At 35.9% G+C, this 23,820-nt stretch overlaps 1 protein-coding gene across 2 annotated transcripts in view; it reads right to left on the bottom strand.

Annotated features, from left to right (window-relative positions):
- Positions 1–297: 297 nt before the first annotated feature.
- LOC100887913 (transcription initiation factor TFIID subunit 12b) overlaps positions 298–23,820 on the bottom strand; it is a 55,650-nt gene continuing 32,127 nt past the window's right edge. For both annotated transcript variants that reach the window (XM_011669642.2, XM_003730256.3), the window contains exons 4-5: positions 2,229–2,498; positions 298–1,491 (exon numbers count right to left, since the gene is read on the bottom strand). In XM_011669642.2, the coding sequence (XP_011667944.1) occupies positions 532–1,491; positions 2,229–2,372 (1,104 nt within the window). In that variant the 5' untranslated portion in view covers positions 2,373–2,498 and the 3' untranslated portion in view covers positions 298–531. The remainder of the gene's footprint in view (positions 1,492–2,228; positions 2,499–23,820) is intronic.

The following is a 23,820-nucleotide window of genomic DNA, read 5'->3' on the forward strand; positions in this document are numbered from 1 at the left end:
TATTTACAAAACCTTGTTATGCCTTATACACCAGCTCGTAGTCTAAGATCATCACACCAGCATCTTCTTAAGATCCCAAAGACACGAGTAGCCTGTGGTGAAAGGGCTTTTTGATCTGCAGCACCTTGTCTTTGGAATAATTACCATTTAATTTGAGAATTATAACTTCCTTAGAGACCTTTAAATCCAAGCTGAAATCTTATCTTTTTTAACAATACCTGTACTTGGCACTATGACACTCATCCGAACTTTCTCGTCCAAACTTTCTCATTCTTTTTATTTTTCTTGTGCGCCTCGGAATAGCATCGTCTAGATAGACGCCGCTATACAAATGCCTATTATTATTATTATCATTATGCCTTTCTGAATGCTAGTGTGAAGAACTGAAAATTATACACTGCCCTCTTTGACAGGTCTCAGGAACAAATCTGAAAGCAATGTGATATAGAGAGACATGGGATACTGATCAGAATCTGAGTGTTGGTTAAATGCGAAGTAGGATTTTGAGTACATATACAGTACAGTCATCCATCAAGCAATACAAATATAAACAAAAACAAAGAACAATGACTTACTGTCTTTGTTTTCCCTGAGGTTTTCAGTTATTGAGTTCTCCTCCACGATTCCCTGAGACAACTCTGAGACGGAAGAAGTATCACTGTCAGCTGGCTCCACCCTCGGTTGCAAGATCAAATTCTGCGTTCCATCGGTCTGTAATAAAGTCCCGGGTAATGTCCCCAAGGGTAATTGCAACGTCCGAAATTGAAGAGTACTACTTGCGTCGTTAGTCTGTTGTTGTATTTGCTGTTGCGTCTGTTGTTGTATTTGCTGTTGCAATTGCTGTTGTTGTATTTGCTGTTGCGTCTGTTGTTGCAATTGCTGTTGGACTTCGCTTGCTGAAGCAGCATTCGTAAGGTTTTCCGCCAGTGCCTGGGTCACCACTGGCTGGACCTGCGGCTGTAACTGTTGCATGGCTGCCGCTCCTTGGTTTGCGGTCAACATGAGTGCGCCATTCGACCCTGCCAAGCCAGGATGTGTTAGAAGTAATGTGCTTTGACTCGTATTCAACATTCCTGGGTTCACAAAGAAGGCAGTATTAGTCTGCGGATTCTGCACCATCAAGGGCGTTCCCTGAGCTGCCATGTTTGGATTCAGCAAGAAAGTCTGCATGTTGCTACTCCCTGGGTTGGTGTTAAAGAAGAATGTCGTATTGGGTTGCACCCCTGCACTTCCATTCATAAGGAGCTGCGGTGCACCAGCAGTAGCTGTTGTCAGGTTGGACTGGTTGAGTAAGAACGGCCCTGGCGGCGCTGCCACTGTTGTAGGACTTGTCGTGTTGAGGAAGAAGGAGGTGGTACCTGTGGCTGGGTTTGGGATTCCCGGTAGCATCAGATTCGAGAGGCTTCCAGCAAATGATGTGTTGAGACCGTGAAGGGTGCCATCTGTTGACAAGACTGGGGCAGGTATCTGTTGTAGTCTCTCATTGCTTACCTAGAGCAGGGAATATCAATAAAATGTAAATAACAAGTATTGATATCAGTATTGTAGGAAAGATTTACTAATTTAAAACCTGTAACTGTAATAAACAATGGAATTTCTACCATATACATATTCCCAATTTGAAAAGTTAAATGAATGTTTTCATTTTGTTAAACCATTTCACACACTATGTTCTGTACTGCAACAAAAAACGAGAAGTGGCTATCACAAACTTATTCCCTGGTCACAAATGGGGCAGCAGTGTTTCATCCAGATATTCTTGACTCTGTGCTCTTGCACTTTGTGTAATTCTTTATTGAAGTCGATCTAAAGTGTCTTTTGTGCAAAATTGTAGTTAGGAAATTGGTAAGTGTGGGGAATCAATGGTGGAGCAACTATGACCAGAAAATGTGCCGTACAACCACAGGGGGGTGTTTCACAAAGTTGAACTTATCTCTAAGTTGGACTTAACAATTATGGAAAGCCCTCAGCATCTATAAAAATATTTTGTAAAAGTTATTTTAAAAGGCATAAAATGTTGATTCAAATCATTAATATTTTCTACTACCTGCGGGAATTTCATGTTCTTGATGTGGAATTTATATAAACAGTCTAAAATACTTGAATTTTCACATTTGAATATATGTTATTTTAAGGCTACAAATGGCTCTCCATAATGTTTGAAGTCTAACTTAGAGTTAAGTTCAGCTTAGGATCTTTGTGAAACACCCCCCAGGAAACTGACTTACCTCTTGAGTCTCTGGAGCCTTGGGTGACATGGCCATTGTTTCCATAGACTCCTCACCCACACCCATCATGAGATGGGAGGACTGCGGGCTCGCAAGCACCGACGTGTCCATGACGGTCTCACCCATTGGTGAGAAGGCCTCCATCTTGCTACCAGGGCGTGGCTACCAAGGCGTGGCTACTACTTGGATGATGATAAGGTGCCCAAAGAGATGGAGATTGGGCTGGTGGTGGTGGTGGTGGTGGTGGTGGCGGTTGCTGGTAGTTGATACCTGCAGGAGTACAAGAAATCAAATACACTTGGATGAATATATCTATTGATTTAGCAACAAAAAAACATTGGAAATAGTCTGATGAAAATATGCAATTTAAGGGGTCTATGAAAACATATGCAATTGCCTATATATTTTGTAAACTTGTTACTTACAAAGCATATATGAAACTGATGAAGAAGGAAGAAAATCGTGCATGCAGACAATGCAATTTGAAATCTTAAACATTGAACATTGAACATTTTGAAGCAGAGCTATACATTGTGTAGATGTTTATAAAAAGTGGAAAAAGTGTCATGTCCGTTATGCTTAATCTGTCATGTCCGTAAGAATACATTTTTTGCTATTAAAAGGAAATTTATAATCCTATTGATAATAATATAAAGATTCTGTTCACACCAAAACTAGATTCACTGAACCCCGGACATCACAGACTTTTCAAACTGTTGACAGGGAGTCAAAAATCTCTATCATTTTGGGGAAGACAGACTTTTCATTGTTTAAATTTACGCTGTTATTGATGCTCTCCTTAGAAGTTACAAAGTTATGAAGTTACGTGAACATGTTACCAGTATTTGAATGGCTCATAATGGACCAACCCCTATTTTATCAAAGATGTGTGTTTTAATATTTCCTCTTCATTCTGAAACATAGGTTGTGATATACACACTTTATATGACAAAATATCATGGATATACATGATATAAATAAAAGGGCAAATCCTCAAAAAATGATAAGATGACGTCTTATTGGTCAGAGCGTGAAACTTATTTACTTGATGGATAAAACCATCTTGAACAATCAGAAAAACCCCAGTCCATTCCACGTTTGATACTGGTCACAAATCAATGACCATTATACTACAATTTCTTAGAAAAACAATCTCCAGCACCTGACAAAATATATGTTCATTACGGTGAGTACAATACGAACTACAGTTTTTATGAATCCAATGGTATCCCCCTATAAACACGTCCAAAGATAAGCTACATGTAGATGAGAGGAAGATTTATGAAATTGAGGCCCTAAAGTGAAATCAATCTAAATTCTTGCCAGGAGACTATAGAAACTTCCAAATCGTATTTCGATCATCTGTTCGTCTCCCGCTGTCAATAAAAACTTACTCGATTTGAGATGAGCTTGGATTTACGAGATGTTCTACCAGCAACACTGAAGTTCAAGGCTTAGGCTAGCCTCGTCATCAGGCCAATCACTTATTCATACACTCTATTGCAATCTAAGTTTGGCAGAATAAGATGAAAAATCCAAGTCCTGGTAAAGTGGTAAACAACTAAACATATAAAATATACCTTGCAAACTTATCATTAACCATTTTCTCCATAGCCATAAGGAACAAAGTTTATCAGATGAGGCATCATCGGGGTCCTCCCCCATAAAATGTTCTGATTTCTAAATCAAAACTCCAAAGATAAAAATTTAAAAATCTGACTTTATACCAAGCAGAGGAAATTATTTGTATATGATGAAGTTGTTATATGTTCGTTTTGTTGGAGTTGCTTTTAATTGCAACTCGTTATTCAAGTACTTGTAATTCATGTGGCATACCATTCAAGAAAATTTAATATGCTTTGTGAAAACATTGATCCACAATACTATTTCTTTACAAAGTGATTTACCCGGAACATATAAAGAACACCGTTTCAAAACCCTTCAAGAATCAGAATAATTTCATTGTCTCTAGCACATTCATGTTGGGGTCAGAGCTATGATAATTCTACCACACAAATCCCCCCCCCCCAAAAAAAATATATATATTTTAATAGCGCCTTAAAACAAAACATCATGTGAGTCTCGAAGTAAGGCAAGAAATGGAAAGATGGAATAGGAAAGCGTTTGTAAATGGCTGGAGGGTAAGGTTTTGCCCCCTACTTATTTAAATTACCAACACAAACACCCCAATCATTAGCTCTTTATTTATAATCCATTCCTTCCATCTGAATACATTTAAGTTTGATCGTGTTTGTCATGATCAGCTTCACTCTGTCCACTTCTCAATCAAACTCATTTAAAACGGGAACGACAGAGAGGAGCATGGTAGATTATTGGAACCAATATCCAGGCGTGACATTTGGAACTTATTTCACGAGGCAGTCGTCAAAGCTTCAATTGGTATTAGATTCTCTCCTGAAACCCTTCTACTTGCATTTGGTTTTCTCTCTACCACAATGAACCAAGAATTAATAGTGCATGGAGGTTAAATGCATTTTACAGGTCAAAGCAAAACCGTGAGTGAATCAAAAAGGTTCAAACACATGAGGATCCTTGTATGAATCAGGATTACCATCAATAAAACTAGATATGTATGTACATTTTGCAATTTTAAGGACTTCAATAAGCTGGAGAGAGCCCACTCAAAATGCATGACAATTTTTAAAGGGATCGTTAAGAACCAAGAGTCTACACATGGTTGCAAGGACATCCTCATTTTACATCAATATTTGTATTGGGTGCCAGTAGTAATGTAGGGTTTTCTTTCCTTCACACATGAATAAGATCAAATAAGAAAAATGTAAAATACTTGTTTCAACCTTTCTTTGCTGTTGAACAAATTTGAAGGTAACTTGAGTCAGGCCGAATGCATCAAAGCTACAATACTTTGCCCAGCTAGTGTAGTCTATAGCCCAAGCAGTCCCTAAACATTTTGAAAGGGAGACAGATCCCTTGGCAACATCATGGAAAAATAATAAAATATATATAATATTTTAATTTGATTCTTTTATTACTTTTAAAAAAAATCCAGAAAATTGGATCATCCATCATGAACTTGAAAGATGTATTCATAAATATTTAGATAAAAATACTAAATGGTTTTTAAATTTGTCTCAAGACACATTTTATCCATTATCTAAACTAAACAGAGGAAATTAACTCATGGTGGTGGTCTAATTCATCATACGGTACATAATACATGTACATGTATCAATGGATGTGGCAAAACACCCAAGTGCTTCATTATCCTTCATAACAGAATGTTTGATGTTAGAAATAAGATCAAAGAGTAAGAGGGAAGATAAAATGAGTGATACAAAAAAGTATCTACAATGTACATGTTGTCTAAAAGCTTAATATTATAATCCTTTATAGAGAATTATATATGATGAAACTAATGTTAGTTGGTGAGGATGATGAAGATGACAATGAGAATGATGATAATGATGCCAATAATATTATTATCATAATTATAATAATATTATTGATGATGACGATGATGATGATAATGAGGCGGATGATGATAATGATGCCAATGATATTAATATTATAATGAAATCAATGATAATGATGACAATGATGATGATTGTGGTAATGGAAACAATAATATTATTGATAATGATGATCATTATGATCATGATGATCTTGAAAAGGAGGTCTTCAAAAAAGAACAAGACAATAAAAAGAGACCTTTCGGAAATTGTATTCTACTGACATACAGTACAGAGAATGACTGAAATATGAAAGCTGTGCAAAAAACATTAGACTGCATTGGAAAGAAAGAATGTACTTGGCAACGTGGACTGAGGCAGTTTGTGAAATGGCATAAACATGTAATTCTTCACATTCTTTTCTTCCCCATGCTGTATGATCTTCCTTATCTCAGCTAGCATCCTACCATTACCGCTCTGTTTATCATTACTTCCAAGATATGCTCCTCGCTTTGGAGAGAAATGTTAGCCTCTTTGGAGACTTTGGACTCGAGTTCAAGTCTAGTACTCTTTTCACACTGGTTTTGCTTAACCCCTTACTTTGCTTAGCCCCGTACTATCCTTAACCCCGGACTATTTTTTTTGGCTTTTCACACACGCTGTTTTTAGTCCCGTACTAGCGCCTATTCCGGAATAAGAAAATTCCCGCTGTTCTCACTGCATTTCGTTAACCCCGGATATCGTGAATGTTAAGATTGGACATACTTCACATCTGGCCAGCTGCGATACGCTCCATTGCGTAGTACCGGACTATTTTTCGTTTCTGTTCTCATTCATTTGCTTAGCACCGCAATTGCGGGTTAGCAGGAGTTAGCACCACAATTGCGGAGTTAGCCCTGCTATTTTGCAGGGTTAGTTAACCCCGTACTATAGGTGGGGTTAGCCAACTTTAGCCCACTTTGGTAAAAACCAGTCTGAACAGAAAGTGGAATAGGCTTAACCCCGTACTATAGGTGGGGCTAAGACCCCCCCGCCCCTTAACCCCACCTATAGTACGGGGTTAAGAAAAATATTGCCAGTGTGAAAACAGTATAGGTACTAGAGGCGACTCAAATACCCCCCCCCCCCCCTCCTCTCCCCATTTCCTCCCCCATCCCTCCCTATTCCCTGTATATAAAGTAGTCTTGAGACTTGGAGGAGAAAGATCATGATTCTAAAAATATGAAAATATGAGCTGGCAGATTGACTGGTTAATCAATTTACCAACAACATACCTAATTAAATACAATTTAAGCTTTACAAATATTCAAAAGAATATTGAAGAACAAAATATTGAAAAGTAGCATGAGATGATAGTTGGTAAACCTTACCAAGGCATGTACATTGTTGTGACTGCATACATGTATCTATTGATTATAATCTAGATCGCTTTCGATAAAAGTCAGACTAGTTAAATCACAGTAATGTTCTCATCTGATGAAAGCCAAATGGAATTAGCTTAAAAATTAAAAAATGAACATCCTTCTGACTAGCAGCTGATGACTCTTGACATTTCTCTAAAAGTTTATCACGTCCTCCTCCTTCTGTCCATCCCTACCTTCCTCATCACCTCCCCCCCTCCTCCTCTTCCCAATCCTCCTCTTCCCTCTCCTCCTCTATATATTTATTTTATTCATTCATAGCAACCAAGGGTTGGATTGATAATAATACATACATTTTCAACATAATTATGAACATTATTAAATTCAGTACAATGAAATTGATAAATTATGAATAGAAATACATGTAGATCATTAATACAAAAAACATTACAAATCATTCAGGTATATCATATTACAAATAAATCATTACAAGAAAAAGGGGGAAACAACATAAACTTGAATAGACAAGAACAGGGAGCAAGAGAGGGAAAAAGAAAGAAAGTGAAGAAGTGAAAAAACTGCAATGATCAATCAAGTAAACTATACATCCAAATATAAAAATATATAATATAATTATAAAAAAAGTCAACGTATGGGTATAAACTGAAAAAAAAAAGAAAAAAAATGTATATTGCACTAATTACCTGCTTATTGTAAATTATACGCACACCAAGGGATAAAACTATTCTTAAATCGGTTTGTTTTACACCTGGGCAGACTCACTTGTTTACTTTTCCTAAGGTTATATCTTGTCTCTCGTTTTGGTGGGAGAAGGTCATTTAGTTTGTGTTCAGGTTTCTGTATTTGGTTGAATAATTGCAAGCACATATTATTTCTACGATCAGCTAGGGGATCAATGTTCAGTACATTTAAAGCATCAGTATAAGACAGGTTGGGGGTGATTATTCTCAGGGCACGTTTTTGTATTGATTCCAATAAATTAGATTGCTCTTTGGTTAGGCCCCCGTGAAAGACTTGACATGCATATTCCAAAACGGACCTTATGCAAGCTTTGTAGTACCTGCACAAATCGTCTTGAAGAAGACCGGCTCTACGTAATTGGACCAAGAGAAACAAACGACTTACAGCCCTTGCATAAACCTTTTCCACATGAGTATTCCAATTCAATTTATCATTGATCCATAATCCTAGCAACTTTATTTCTTGGACACAGTCTACGGGTTTGCCATCAATGGTAAGTGGATGAACAATCGCATCTTTAGTAAAATTTATTACCATTTCATTTGTTTTCTGTTGGTTGATCTGCATATCATTGGCCTTTGTCCATGTAAGTAATTCGTCTAATGCACGTTGTAAGGAACACTGGGATTCTACCTATATCATACACAGTGGTATCATCAACATACTTAACCATGGGGAATTCAAGCTTTAGATCGGATAGCATGATGGTAAACAAAAGGGGACCTAGTTTGGTCCCTTGCGGAACACCGCCTTGAACGTACTTCCACTCGGAGGTGGATTGACCAAGTTTAACCCTCTGTTGTCTCTGACATAAAAACGATCTTATCCAACTGACAATTTTATCATGGACACCGAGCCTGACAAGCTTATTGATTAACACATTGTGATTAATACGGTCAAATGCCTTTTTGAAATCTACTAAAAGTATTCTTACTGCCTGTTTCTTAGAGTCAGTTTCATCATACCAATGGTGTAAGAGATCAAGTAGAGCCAAGGTAGTGGATGAACCAGGTACACTACCATATTGACTTTCATCAACGTGTGGTAGATATTCTTTCCACAACCATTTGTGAATGAATCCTTCAAAAAGCTTAGCTAAAACAGGGGTCAGGGATATTGGTCTTAGGTGATTTTCTATTAATGTAGGGGGATTCACTTTAGGAATAGGGATAACATTGGCTGATTTCCAAATTGGTGGCACATATGATTGGGTGAAAGATGCATTCATTATTGAACAAACAGGTCCTGCTAATATGTGGGAAAAATCCTTAAGAATCCAAGAAGGAATTTGGTCTGGTCCAGGGGATTTCTTTGTATCAATGGACCTAAGTTGTTTCTCGACATCATTCACACGTATAATATATTCATCAGGGGGAATACAATCTGTGTCCGTGTCAGGGAGGTCGAGTGGGGGGAGATCAGATGAAACAGATACGAAGAAAGTGTTGATTATATCCGCCAGTTTAGTCGCATCACCTTCTGCAGCATTATCCATAAGATTACATAGAGGGTCATAGTTGGATTGCTGACCTGTCAAGGACTTCACTTCTCTCCACCAGTTATGGTGTTGTCGATCATCAAGCTCATCTACAAAGTGTCTATAATAACGCTTGCGGAGGGTCTTCCTTAGACGATTGACCTTATTTCTCAGAGCAGGGTAACTTGGTTTATTGGTCTGGAAGGCACGTTGACGCTGTCGTATCACTTCACGGAAATGATCGGTTACCCACGGTTTTTCGGATTCAAGTGTAGTAACAGTTTTAAAAGGAAAATGCTTCTCAATAAGTGAATGGATTATGCATTCAAATATTTCATATTTGTCCTGACAAGATGGAGTTCTATAAAGTGGTAACCAATTCACTCCTACGATTTCATTCGCAAATAGAGCTTTCTTATTATGACTGTAGATTCTCATTTCTTTTTTCAATTTTCTTGGACAAGGAGCTGAGAAGGAAGGCTCAGGGGGGCACAGCACTACCTGATGATCTGAAAGGCCAAGTGCGGCTTCGATTCTTGGTTTTTTGTAGTAGGCAGCCATATTAGTGTACACGAGATCAAGTTTGGCGTTCAGACGTGTTGGCAGCTTAACAATTTGTTTGAGTTGGTAGTTCCCTTTTAGACGATTGTCAGGCATATGGTTAAAATCGCCCATCAGGATGATTCCAGCCCCGGGATAACGACATAGTACGGAGTCTAAGGATCTGTAAATATGCTGTAACATTTTGTCATGTTCATGCTTATTATTGTGGGGTAAGTACAAAGATCCAACTATGATTGGGTTGAACTGCCTGGGTAAGCGACGTGGTTGGAGCTTAACCCAAACAGATTCAGTATCGTTCTCTCTTAGTTCATGTAACACCGATACAGGAATAGATGAATGTACATAGCAAGCTACGCCGCCCCCGATTGTATGATCCCTGTTGTAACTCAACTTCCTCACCCTCTTCCCTATCCTCCTCCCCTTCCCCCTCATCCTCTGTCTTCTCCCCCTCTTCCTCCTCCTCTTCCTCCTCCTTCTCCCCCTCCTCCTACCATCCTCCCCTCTCTTCCCCCTCTTCCTCCTCCTCTTCCTCTTCCCCTCCTCCTCCTTCCCTCTCCATATCACCCATCCATCAGTCTCTCCTGCATTATCTTTCGAATGGTTGAACTTGTTCCATTCTCTCTGATGATTTGGGAATTGAGGAATTCCAGTAAACTAGAATGTCTGATGGCACAAACACCCTCCTCCAATAGCAAGATAAATAGGTTGGAGATGTTCCTGATCTGGCTATCGATCATGAGTTCAAACCATTGTAAAAAGGGGATAATCCCGGCATTTTTCATACTCCCTAAACTCCCCAAACTCCTGCACAGGGTGAATGACACTGAGAGTTCAATACACTCTTTAAAGTCAATGATTCTTTCCCTAAGAAGATGACATGATACAGATCTTGAAAAGAATATATCAATTGCTAAGAGCCATAAGGGCATTAACTTGTATCTTTATACACCTTATACGCCCTTCTGGCTCTGAACGGCAGATATATAGAATACTCTTTCTACACCAGGCCATCACCAGCAAGGAACATTGTGAGGGAGGGGGACGAGGGGGGGGGGGGCAATTGGGGGATAGTGGAGAAAAACTCAATCTGGCATATCTGGAGTATATAGTTAACACAAAAGAAGCAAGTGCCCCTTAATATTATTGTTCTCTACAAGTCCCACCAAGGCACTTGATTTTGCTTGTCAGAGAATTTTAAATGAAAAAAAAAATCTATCCAGGGTTTCATTAGTAAACATAATAAAGACAAGGTCCTTACTATTCATTCTTTGGAATTTTGTTTTTCTTTTAGAATGGAAATAAAAAAGTAAATGCTGATGTTGCAGCCTCTAACTGTGGAAAAGGAAAGTTGAGTCGCGTAATACCTGGAAACTTCCAATGCCTCTCCTTGCCCATCTCCTCACTTCTTCACTCGTCTATCTGTAGAACTTTCTGTCTCTCTTTCTTCCCAAAACTCTCTTTATATCTGTCCTTCTTCTTGTACCTCAAATAAATCATATTATTCTATTTGGATGCAGTAAAAAATATCACAATGAAATATTCTTGCATTTATGCCCCATGGTCCTATCATATTTCTTCACCCCCCCCCCCCCCCTTTCTTTCTTTCTCTCTCTCTCTCTCTCTCTCTCTCTCTCTCTCTCTCTCTCTCTCTCTCTCCCTCCCTCTCTCTCTCTCTCCCTCTCTCTCTCTTTCTCTCCCTCCCTCTAGCTCCTAAACTCAAGGTGCATTCACAATGGACATTCATCACGCACCACCCCATCTCTTTAAAACATTTAAAACCGAGTGTATGACATGACCCCCCACAACATGCCAAACAAGTCCATCATCACCTAATTATGATAGAAACAGTTGCTCCTCCATCAAGGCCAATGTTCTACCACACCATAAGACCATGAATGTCTCCTCCTCTTTTATATTCTCAAGTTTATGAGACATATATATACACTAGTATTCCTTGCAACAGTTGTTGGACTTTACCGGTAATATAGAGCAGAGTATTTCAAAGTAGAGCAGAGTAATGATTTTGTTTTAAAATGTTTTCTTTGTGTAATATGCAAAGACCATCAAATTCTGTTATTCTTGTTTCCTTCCGTTTTTAATGGAAGCTGCCTTCAAGGGAAATATTGAATTAAGACGTTTTAATATCAATAAGATTGCCATCATTCGGGGCATTCATTTCTCGCTTTATTACGAGTCTTCTGATCTTCTCCGATTGATGTTTCATCTTTGTTCTCCAAGGAAGGCCGTTCTATTCACGAGATGACTTTATTCCAAAATTAAACTTTATATTTTCTACTTTGCCTTTCTATTTCAGTTCAACATCTTTTCATTCTATTCCATATAGGAAAACCATTCTTCTCCTCATATGCTTTCCCCCCTACTCTACAGTTCAATATTCACAGGAGTCCAAGAGAAGATGTTCCCCTCAATTTAAACTCCTGTCACCACCCCCACCCCCAAAAGAATAAAATGAATTCAAATAGGGGGCCCATGCATACAAACACCAACTAAGATTCTCAACCTAGACCCTTATGAAAAGAGGTAGGTGTGGAGCCCTGTCTCTTTATTATTTTTCCTTCTCCCTCTCCTCTCCCCTCTCTCTTTCATCTTTCTCTCTCTCTCTCTCTCTCTCTCTCTCTCTCTCTCTCTCTCTCTCTCTCTCTCTCTCCCTCTCTCTCTCCCTCTCTATCACCTCCACCTTTCACTCCTCTCCATCTCCCTATCTTTTCCTATGTCTTCACTTATATTTCTGAAGAGTACACCTTTCATCCCTCTGCAATCTGCTTGTGAAAAAAAAAGGACCAAACTTTGGGTGTATGCATCGCCTGGCTTATCCCTCCCCAATAGCTCTGTCTCAGACTGAGTGACATCAAATGAAATCATCTGTTTGGAGCCAGAAGGGCGTTTACTCATAAACTTAAACACAGAGTTAATGCCCCCCTGGCTCTGGACAGACAATATATAGGTCAATGTCTACAAACCTCTTAACAACTTCACAATCTGTGGCACTTGTGAGTTGATGAACAATTAATACGTTTCCTATCACCCTACTTCATAACTCTACAATAATATATATTAAACATCCACCATCAACTACATGCGCAAACACTTGCACGCATTTCAATTTGTCAAACGCAACTTGCGTTCATCAATCCCTATCTTCCTACGTTCCTGTCTGTCTTGTACGTTTGACACTCGTTATCATTACTCTTAATTTACGCACCATCAGGAATTCTGATTGGTCACCTTGACCTTGGCGCCGGGCCTATATCCAACCTTCACTTCGTGTCTGAACTTTGACCTAATTCCTTCACACTACATATATTTTCTCCCTTCCAAACATACCACCTAAAGATAGTGTGTACTGTAAATCATACCTAGTACACGTACAGCAAGCAGATAGAGTGTATGGAATACTTTGTTTTAATCGACAGGACACTTTTAGGATGTTATTCATGTGATGACTGTGATATTAAACATGGAATTAGATTCCATGCTATGCAATATTTACACTTTTATCCAACACATTTTTTACTTCTTCTGGTGAATATATTCCTCCCTAACTTTATCTATCTGGTTCCAACTTGCATCTCTGTATACTTACGGGCCAGTGGCCAATATACAATGTATCATAGTTTCAGGATTGTACACAAACAAGAAATTGTTATCCTTCTTTCACTTAAATACCCTCTGGAGTTAATGTTACTAAATATTTTGTTATTTACATCCCTTTAAATAGACCCACTCCACTGACTCCAGCAGAAATGGTGTACACGTATGTGATTGCCTTGTCCTCAACTATTAGGTATCTAACACTAGATGGCAGCAGACCACTTTTACACACAGTGCACATCAAACAGCGTACCACACATTGATTGCAATACAACAGGAAGGCCATGTATCTCTGTACTGATATACTAAAAAATAATAAAAAAACATATTTGTACAGTTCCAATCTACTCATATAGTATAATTTATTTAGGTAGAGCTTTTGTCCTAGGTATTTGAATTCTAAATCATGACTGTTAACTTTTTTTTAAAGTGCCAACCTTCATTGTTATCGTGTTGTTGTTTTCTTGTCAAAAATACATTAAGAGTTAAGGAATGAAAAAGCAACCAAAATAATGAATGTTTAGCACATAATTTACTATTGATATATGATTAAAAATAGCTTGTCACTTTCATAGTTTTGAAACATTTTTCAAGTTGTTGCAAGGTGTGGCATATGTATGAACTGATCAGAAAATATATTATATAAATATATGAAAGAATAATATTCAGATTCAGACATATTTCTTTCTTTTCTTAAAGTAAGTTATCTCATAGAAAGCAACTGCAATTATCACAATGGCTTTCAGTATATTCATTATCACTGCACTTGCATGAGTAGTATCATAGGTATGAAGTTAAAAAAAACAAACATATATCGTCCCTATTTTCACGAAGTGACGGTAGTGAATGAAAGTCGCATACAATTTGCGAGCGGATTATCCTCACTACCGTCACTTCGTGAAAACAGGAACGATAAATATATTCATGAGAAAAATTAAACATAGAAATACACAAGCAAAAATGCATTACCTTTGCAAGTAACAAGTCACAAGTTCACATACATTGCCGTTGACGAGAAAGTGAAGTCAAATCAAAATGGGCTGTCAATTGCTAATAATAATAATAATAATAGTTCAGTTCTTGTATAGCGCATAATACGTTATGTAATAACATCTCTATGCGTTTCCAAAGAGCTTTGGACTTTATTACTCTAGCTTTAGCTAAGACACTATGTCACGATTTGAAGAGTTTATAAGTGATAAATGAACATCAGTGAACATTTTCCTGTTTAAGTGGGAAAGTTTGTTGTGGGTATGTCACTCTGTGGTTATTTTGCTTCTGATATTACAAGGAAAATAATGCATCACTTCCTTAAATGTCATCATGTGAAGTCTGGTCTGTTGCACTTTATAAGGTTTTTTTCTTCTAAGAAAGAGTAACATAAAATTCATCAAGGAGAGAAAACATCAGATCAGAAAAAAATCAAATAAAAATTTAATATCAATTTCAATTCAATTATGATTTCAATATCATCATAGAGTGGCAGAAAAATATACTAGGGACTAAAAATTGCTTCCAATGAAAGGAGGAGCGGTTAAACAAAGGCCTTTGTTGAATACATACTGTGATGTAAGCATTAACATGTCACAATCTCAAGAAACATAAATCGTGCCAAATCATTTTTGTGTATATTTATATACTTAACAAAATTACAAAACTTGGTAAGGGAATGAATATTTTAGATGATAAACCTTTTAACTGTATATAATATGGCTTGTTTTGATACGATGATGTATGTGAAAGTCACGTGTGGTTTTCCTGTAATCATTGACCTGCATCCTTCCTAAAGTGATAGCGGGAGAATTCTGAGTTTCCTTCCCTTGTTCTATACCAGCAGCTTATCAGAAAACATCAAATTCAATAATTTACTGTTCAAGTGTTCAGTGAATCATTTATATGAACTTTTAATCAGATATATATATATATATATATATATATATATATATATATATATATATAAAGTATTTACTGTCTCTGGAATGCTTTGATTCATATGCCCCATCCATCTTTGCAGTTTTTTTTTATTTTTTTACTGTACTATTAATCTATTTTTGTAAATGTATCACATGAAACTTTGGCACACTGAAAACTACAGCCATTTACAGGGTTAGAAACTTTTATAAATTTTATTTAAAAAAATCTCACTTGTGATTTAACTACTCTGTGGCATGAACATACATGAATCTGGACCCTCTATCATAAAAACTTATTATCAATAACAACTGCCACACATCTATGACAAATTTGCTCTCAGCCAATCAAATGCCACCATTTCAGTAGCTTATAGCAGTTATTGTCACTTGTTATTCAATAACAAGTTTTATGAAACAAGGCCCAGGTCTACTTACAAAATTTGCGAACAATTCATGAAGGGTTCAAAATTATAGACGCCAACCAGACTGAACAAAATATTGATGATTAACTTCCATGTGATGTGATTTTTACGAGTCAGGTAAAAATGACAATGTTAAAAGGGGGAAATCTGTTACGGTTTATTGTAAACCACTGTGGGATTGTGTAACAGGAAGCCATTTTGGTTTGCTAACAGTTAAGCTATACAATTATAGGTTTATTGTTAAAATACTTGCAGATATTTCAAAAGACAGACTTTTTATTTCATTTTAAAAGAGGTGATTTGATGTATATTATCAACTATAAATACAGAAAATACACTGCAGACTTTTGAAGCAACACACTGCAATCCAATGTTAACTGACAAGCAATCACAGTTAAACATTGAATCTCATTTCATGTCCCAAAACAAATAAGCATGCACTTTGAATGAGAATCATAATAGTAACTAACTTGAAGTGCATATAGAGATTAGGGTAAAAGTCAAACATTGCAAAGTACACAGGCATGTCAAACAGCATGGAAACTGAATGGATTTCAAGTTGCGATTTGTCTGATGATTACAACTCTATATAGTCCAATTATGTAATTAAATACCAATAAAACAGTTTATGTGGTATAAATGAAATTTGTATTGTAGTGTAGAGTCTATGTTTCCAGTTTTCAACTATTGCGAAGACAAAGTTATTAAGGGACTGTGGCACTGGTTTTTTTAACATATACCAAATGTGTCCACAATAGGGTCTAAAATGAAATCATGTTTACTCACTTCAAACATGTATTTTTAGGATCAGGACTATTCATATTTTTGAGAAATGCAAATTTTGGACCTTAATCTATCTTCTTATTTATTCACCAGATATGAATACTTTGAGTTTTTACAATTTTATTGTGAACTATAGCATATCTAATAACTGTGATATAAAACTCATTTGCTATTAACTTCACCAACAAATATGTTGGTCTTTAAAAATATGTTTCAGAGATTATTCATGCAAATTTTTGAGTTTCTATCTTGAAAAATACAGATTTTGTGTCCCTTGAAAGTGTAAAATAGCTCCAAATTAGGGTTTTGACAATAACAAGTTTTTATTTCAAAAGGTAAAATGCTTTTTTCTTAGGTCAAACTTATTTTATTATAACAACTGATGATATAAGTTAAATACATCCCAAAAAATTGGGGAACCAGTGCATTGCATAATAATTTTCATATGTCACACCACTGGTGTTTCGGACGTTACACACTGTTAACATCATAACTTTATTCAAGTTAATTGCTTTTCTTTACCGGTAGGTATTATTGACCTAAGTTACATTAATTGTCTGCAGAAAAATATTTCTTTAACATTTATTGAAAAACTTGTGCAGTTTTAATTAGTTTTGCACATATACCTAGTTTGTCTTCATCGACTACTCAATTTATGTAAGGTAAACTATTCATTTCAGGAACGTGTAGTTAAAAATGCTTATGTGATCTAACAAAGTGAAATATGGACCTAATAGCAATTGTAGTCATCACAACTCCTAGAAATTTCACTTTATACAAACATACTCTCTTTTGCAGGTTATGAACAACAGTGTACAATATATGCTATAGTTTGTTTCGGATGTTACAAGATGTGAACATTTCAATCAGATCATCAATTTCTTCAAACTTTATAACATAGATGTTTAATCGGCTTGCTTTGTACTTTGCCTTAAACTAGATTCATGTAGTGTGTCATTCAATAATATCACTATCACATACATGTACAGTGTGTACAGTGTAAGCAAAACATTACAAAAATACTTTTAACAAATAAAAGTATACAGAAGTATCCCCAGCCATTTAAGTAATAAGAAATATGGGAATCTTTATTCATTGTACATCCCGATATTTTTGCATAAATTTGAGTAAGTTACTTTATCTTTAGGATCATGAAATGATCATTAACATGTACATGTACATTTTGTTATGAGGGTCAAGCATTTGAAAATTATTTGTACATAAGGCTAGTACATTTGAGGGTAATTCATCCAATGAAAGGAAAAAATTATGAATTAATTAATTTTGAAGAGGCTACACCTTATTTTCATGTTCATGCTTTAATTACCCCCACAAATTGGTAATCCATTTTCTTGTCATTTGGAAATTTGGCAGATCTACATCTATGTCAACATTATGTTGTACAAGTTTCTATAATTGGTATCGGATACTGATTACTGATTATTGTTTTATAATGGAAGCCTTTGTGCTCATCAATTGTACATGTATGCAACCAATGAGTGTGTCATGTAGTGTGCAAGCCAATTTCATAAATCTGCTTGATAAATTGTTATCATTATTAAGCGTAAATGCCAATTCCAGTTTTGGATAATGGCAGTAGCAATCCTTTCTACATAGATTAGTTACATGTACTGAGTGCCCTTTTAAAAATGTATTTTCAGATGAAAATACATATTTCTCATAATTTTTTAGAAAAACATTTTAATTTGCTTGATTTTATCAACTTCATATACCTGTATCATATCCATGTCATGACCATGCACACCGGGTATTGCTTAAGTGGGTGATTTTGATTTTTGTAACCTACCAGATAGTGTAAATTGACTATACAATCTTTGGTTATATGACATCATTTTGAACAACCTCTATAAAAATGAAAACCTCATGATTTGCAAACACACACCAATGTAAATAGCAAAAGGAGAGGTTGATCAAATGAAATTTGCTATTCTCACATCTATCATTGCCCCTCATTTGAACTAGTTAAAGTATGAAAATGTCTGTTAACAGTTTAATGTAACGTCCGAAACGTGCTAACAGCATACCATAAAGTGCTGTTAAAGTGGCTGAATATTTGTTACGAGTCACTTTTGTTGAGATTTTTTCTGATAAATTACAATTAAGGATATACTGAAGCAGCCAGCCATGCCTTGCATCACAAAGTGTGGCTTCAATATTTTATGTTTTATAAGTCAATTTTGCAGAAAATTTTGAAATTTTACGGATTATTTGATTTTTGGCATTATATATCTACAAATTTTTATATTTAAATCTGAATAAAATCATCCAAATAGTGTTTTTAACAGGAGTGTCCATTGTGAAATGGTAACTTGCAGATATGATCGAAAATTAGGTGAAATTTGTCGACTTTGTGTTAACAATATAATTGTGAAACGTCCAAAACACCATTCTTGTGATTACAACAAATTAATGGATTTGAAAGACCTGATTTGTGTTTTGACTTGTGTTAAGACTTATAATAACTTATTTCATAATGATTTATTCACTCTAGATACCTTAAAATATGGATTATTATCATTTTATTGGTATTTTTTGTTTCGGACGTTACATTTGTTTCGGACGTTACAACTGTTAACGGAAAATTGGTTTTAACTATAAAACAGTATTGTAGTAATGTATTGCAAATTTCTTTGTTTTGGTGGGTAGCTGCCATGAGATGTTAACAAAATGTTATGATAGATATATCCTGCTGTTCATATATTTTCTGCTACTTCAACTTGAAAATTGTTTCGGACGTTACAAAACTGTTTACGGAAAATGAGACAACTTTTTCAAATTTTGAGTATATTTCTAATATAAGCGCTACTATAATTAAATTATATTTTCTTTTAATATAATCACTTGGAGCAACTAATAAACTCACTCAAACCATATACAATTTCATTAATTTGTTATTCTAGTGGGTTAAATGAGGGTCTACATTGTTTACGGAACATGTAACGTCCGAAACGCCATTTTCAATTGCACTTTTCCATTAAAATAGGGGAGTTGATTCAGATTACTGTTAAGTTTCTTTAAGATCCACTCATGCTCATTAATCATCAATAGAAAAAAAACATATCGTTTGTGGCTATATATTTTTTTCAGCTCCGACCAAAATGGCATGTCAATTTTGTTACAAAATTCCGTAAACAATTTGCTGTTCAGGGATATCTCATGCGCATAAAGCAACGATGAAAAATTTTCGTTAAGCTATGGGAGGTTAACCTAGGTCCATGCTACAAGAAAAAGTTGTTACTGATTTCTAATTCTTTATCTTTGGAAAGTTTCAGGCTCTCAAAGGGCCATTTAGGTATTTGGTCATAGTTAAAAAAACCAGTGCCCTGTAACAAGTATAATCTGGACACAATGCCAAGATTTCAGCTAAATTTACACATGCAAACAATTCTATTGCTGCGAAGTACCAAACCTTGCGGAAGTTCCTTTCTAAATCCACTCAATGCAGAAATGTAATTTGAAATGTGGGTACATCTTGAAAAACACATGTATAATATTGCCTCTCACACAAAAATCCATTATTCTAACATGATAATGAAAGTTGTTCCCGAAACATACACAAACTTACTTACACAGAGTTGTCAGTTAATACAATAATCATTTGATATCATTTTATTTCATATATAAAAACATTATGCTGAACCAACTGTCATAAAAAAAAGTCTGATTCCATTATCTGAATCATCAAAAATACACTGAAAAATTATGAAATTCCAACAATTTTGTTTTTCCTGTAGTGCACAAGCCTACAGCTTTCAGGTATGTACAAAGTTTATGCAAAATGTTTACCTTTGTCCCACATGTAGAGATTTCTGGGGGCATTGGACCCCAATTTGTTTAAGATGGTTTCGCTACCTGTTACACTTTACTGCTAGAACTAGAATGGTGTTATATTTGTCTTCTCGGTGATGAATTACTACCTGAGAGTCATTACTGCTCCATAATTACCCTTCAAAACCACCATCAGGAAGATTGGCCCATTTACACAGCCCGAACACCAATTCCGTTTGAAATTTTGGAATCTGCCATTTGCAGTATACAGAAAAACCCATTATAAAAAACAGTTGGTGTTTGCTCATTCTGATTTTCTTGGTGGGTAGTGTGCATGCAAGACTTGCCGTTGCTTGGCATGCAAGCATACTATATTTCGAAAGCGGGCATTCATACACTGCAAAAATCAGTGAAATTTCTGCAAGCTAAAATAGAATTGCAATAAACAAGACTGCTACTTTCACTTTCTTCCATGATATCAGCAATCCTTAGGCCTGTCTACATCAGCTCGAGTTTGCCAAATAACCAGATAAATATCCAGATCGTAAATTACCCAGTTAATTTGCATCCTCATCAGCCTGCAGTTGCAATTAGCGGGATATTTGGTTGAGAAAATATAAGTCTTGTTTCCAAAATATCCCGCTAGTTGGGAAATAGCGGGCTAATTTGCGCCGTCCATGCTAGTTTGAGATGAATGTATATCGGTCTGGTGAAGAGGCAATTTCAAGCTTCGGGATAAAATTCCGAGTCTGGAAAAAGCGGGTTATTTGGCTAATTCAAGCTGATGAAGACAGGCCTCATGATATCAGCAATCCTTGTGTGTTTACAAACATGAAGTCACATGGTTGCACTGAAGCAATATGACAAAATGAAAGTGTCATTATATATAAAAATAATTTTGATGTTTTTTTTCTAAAAGCAAAAAGAGAAATTACTGAAAGTTATATACCCAAAGAAGACAGGAATGAGAAAATTGGAAATGAAATTTATTAAGCCTTAGATGAAAATAAACATGCTTCATAAGAAAAAGCACCAGCAAGAAATTAAATATCACCATATCTCCTTTTAAAAGCAGAACAATTGTGATTACAGCATGATTGATTTCTAACAAATTGTAATCATATCATGTTAGTGCTGAATTTTGGCATCACTGTACTAGCGAGGGTGTGAAATGCTCAACAGCCAGATGTATTTTTTGAAAATTATTGTAAAGAATTATTGTAAAGAAATGTGTTGAGTGTAAACATGGAAATAATTGTAGTTAAGACACTCAACCGTGATACTGAGTAAACATTACCCTGAAAGAGATATTATCTTCTTTGAATGGTAGCAGCTTTCATCATCACAGTCACACATTTATCTTCCCCTTTGGAGTCATTGATACAGATCAAAGCAAAATGCCCAAAACTCAACATGTTCCTCTTACCGTACACAGAAATATTGATTGTTGGTTTTTTACTTCCCTGATTCCAATAACATCTGCTACACAAAAAATAACCTGGAAAGTTTAGCTGTATTCACATCACAACCTCTGCCTAGACCCAAATTCAAAAGGGCATTTCCTTGTATGCATTTACATAAAGTGTATGTTTAGAGGTATTTTAAGGTTGTCCTTTATATTCTTATATCACATTTAATTCAGGGAAATAAATTTTCATTAGCCACTTATGCTATTCGTGGTCTCAATATGTATGTTGTTTCATATTTTGTTTTAAGAAATGGAAAAACATTTATCTATTTATTTATTATTTCATTAAAATACCCTTCTCATTCTCAACTTATACAACAAAAAATAGTAGTTTCATAAGTGGGCAGTGTGTGAGCGAATAGAGACTTTATTTTAATCTATGATAATTCATGCGCAGACTCAGAGTACCAGATGTCTTCAATACTACAGTGCTGTCTTATTAGACCCCTGTTACACATACGTCTGAAAGTGGACTGAGGCCGGCCCCGGTGGCGGCTCGGCGTATGTGTAACACCAACTTTTTTTGAAAAGCCGGACTGAGGCCAGGTGGACTCAGTCCACCTCTGGATGTGGTTTGAGGCCGGCCTCAATCCCGCAATCAGTAGGTGTAACACCAAAGTGGACTCGGGGCCAGCTTATAAGCGGAAGTGACGTGACCTGTCAGCATATTATATCAACATGATACATCGGGGGTGCTTTAATTTGCCACCTTCTCTTATGTTATTCTTTGTTTTTATCATTCTTTCACTTTCTCTTTCTGTCTTTCCTTATCTTATTCTTTGTTTTTATTATTCTATCATTTTCTCTTTCTGTCTTTCCTTATCTTATTCTTTGTTTTTATTATTCTATCACTTTCTTTTTCTGTCTTTCCTTATGTTATTCTTTGTTTCTTCCTTCTATCACCTTCTCTTATGTTATTCTTTGTTTTTATCATTCTTTCACTTTCTCTTTCTGTCTTTCCTTATGTTATTCTTTGTTTTCACCATTCTATCACTTTCTCTTTCTGTCTTTCCTTATGTTATTCTTTGTTTCTTCCTTCTATCAAATTCTCTTATGTTATTCTTTGTTTTTATCATTCTTTCATTTTCTCTTTCTGTCTTTCCTTATCTTATTCTTTGTTTTTATTATTCTATCACTTTCTTTTTCTGTCTTTCCTTATGTTATTCTTTGTTTCTTCCTTCTATCACCTTCTCTTATGTTATTCTTTGTTTTTATCATTCTTTCACTTTCTCTTTCTGTCTTTCCTTATGTTATTCTTTGTTTTCACCATTCTATCACTTTCTCTTTCTGTCTTTCCTTATGTTATTCTTTGTTTCTTCCTTCTATCAAATTCTCTTATGTTATTCTTTGTTTTTATCATTCTTTCACTTTCTCTTTCTGTCTTTCCTTATCTTATTCTTTGTTTTTATTATTCTATCATTTTCTCTTTCTGTCTTTCCTTATCTTATTCTTTGTTTTTATTATTCTATCACTTTCTTTTTCTGTCTTTCCTTATGTTATTCTTTGTTTCTTCCTTCTATCACCTTCTCTTATGTTATTCTTTGTTTTTATCATTCTTTCACTTTCTCTTTCTGTCTTTCCTTATGTTATTCTTTGTTTTCACCATTCTATCACTTTCTCTTTCTGTAAAAAGGCGACGTGAGGCCGGCCTATGTGTAGACGCAAAATTGCGGGCCTGAGATCATGTGTAACAGGGGTTTGATGATCTCGAGGCGGCTTCAAATTACAGGTGTGAGGCCGCCTCCGGGGCCCGCTTTAAAAGCCGACGCATGTGTAACAGGGGTCTTATATGGTCCAGCTGATCTCAACCATCTTACATTATAGATGCTGACCCTTCAAACTACAGCTCCATGACTAACCTGATAATATGCCGAATGCCAACAGACCATGAGGGTAAATCAATGCGCTGAGAGCCAGAAGGGCATTACATCTATGTGAAGATATATTTAAAGACAGTCAATACTACTGGGCCAGAAGGGATTAGACCACACAGCGAGGTCACTGACAGGT

Source organism: Strongylocentrotus purpuratus, unplaced genomic scaffold (assembly GCF_000002235.5).
Source record: "Strongylocentrotus purpuratus isolate Spur 01 unplaced genomic scaffold, Spur_5.0 spur5_scaffold_14, whole genome shotgun sequence".
Lineage (NCBI taxonomy): Eukaryota > Metazoa > Echinodermata > Echinoidea > Camarodonta > Strongylocentrotidae > Strongylocentrotus > Strongylocentrotus purpuratus.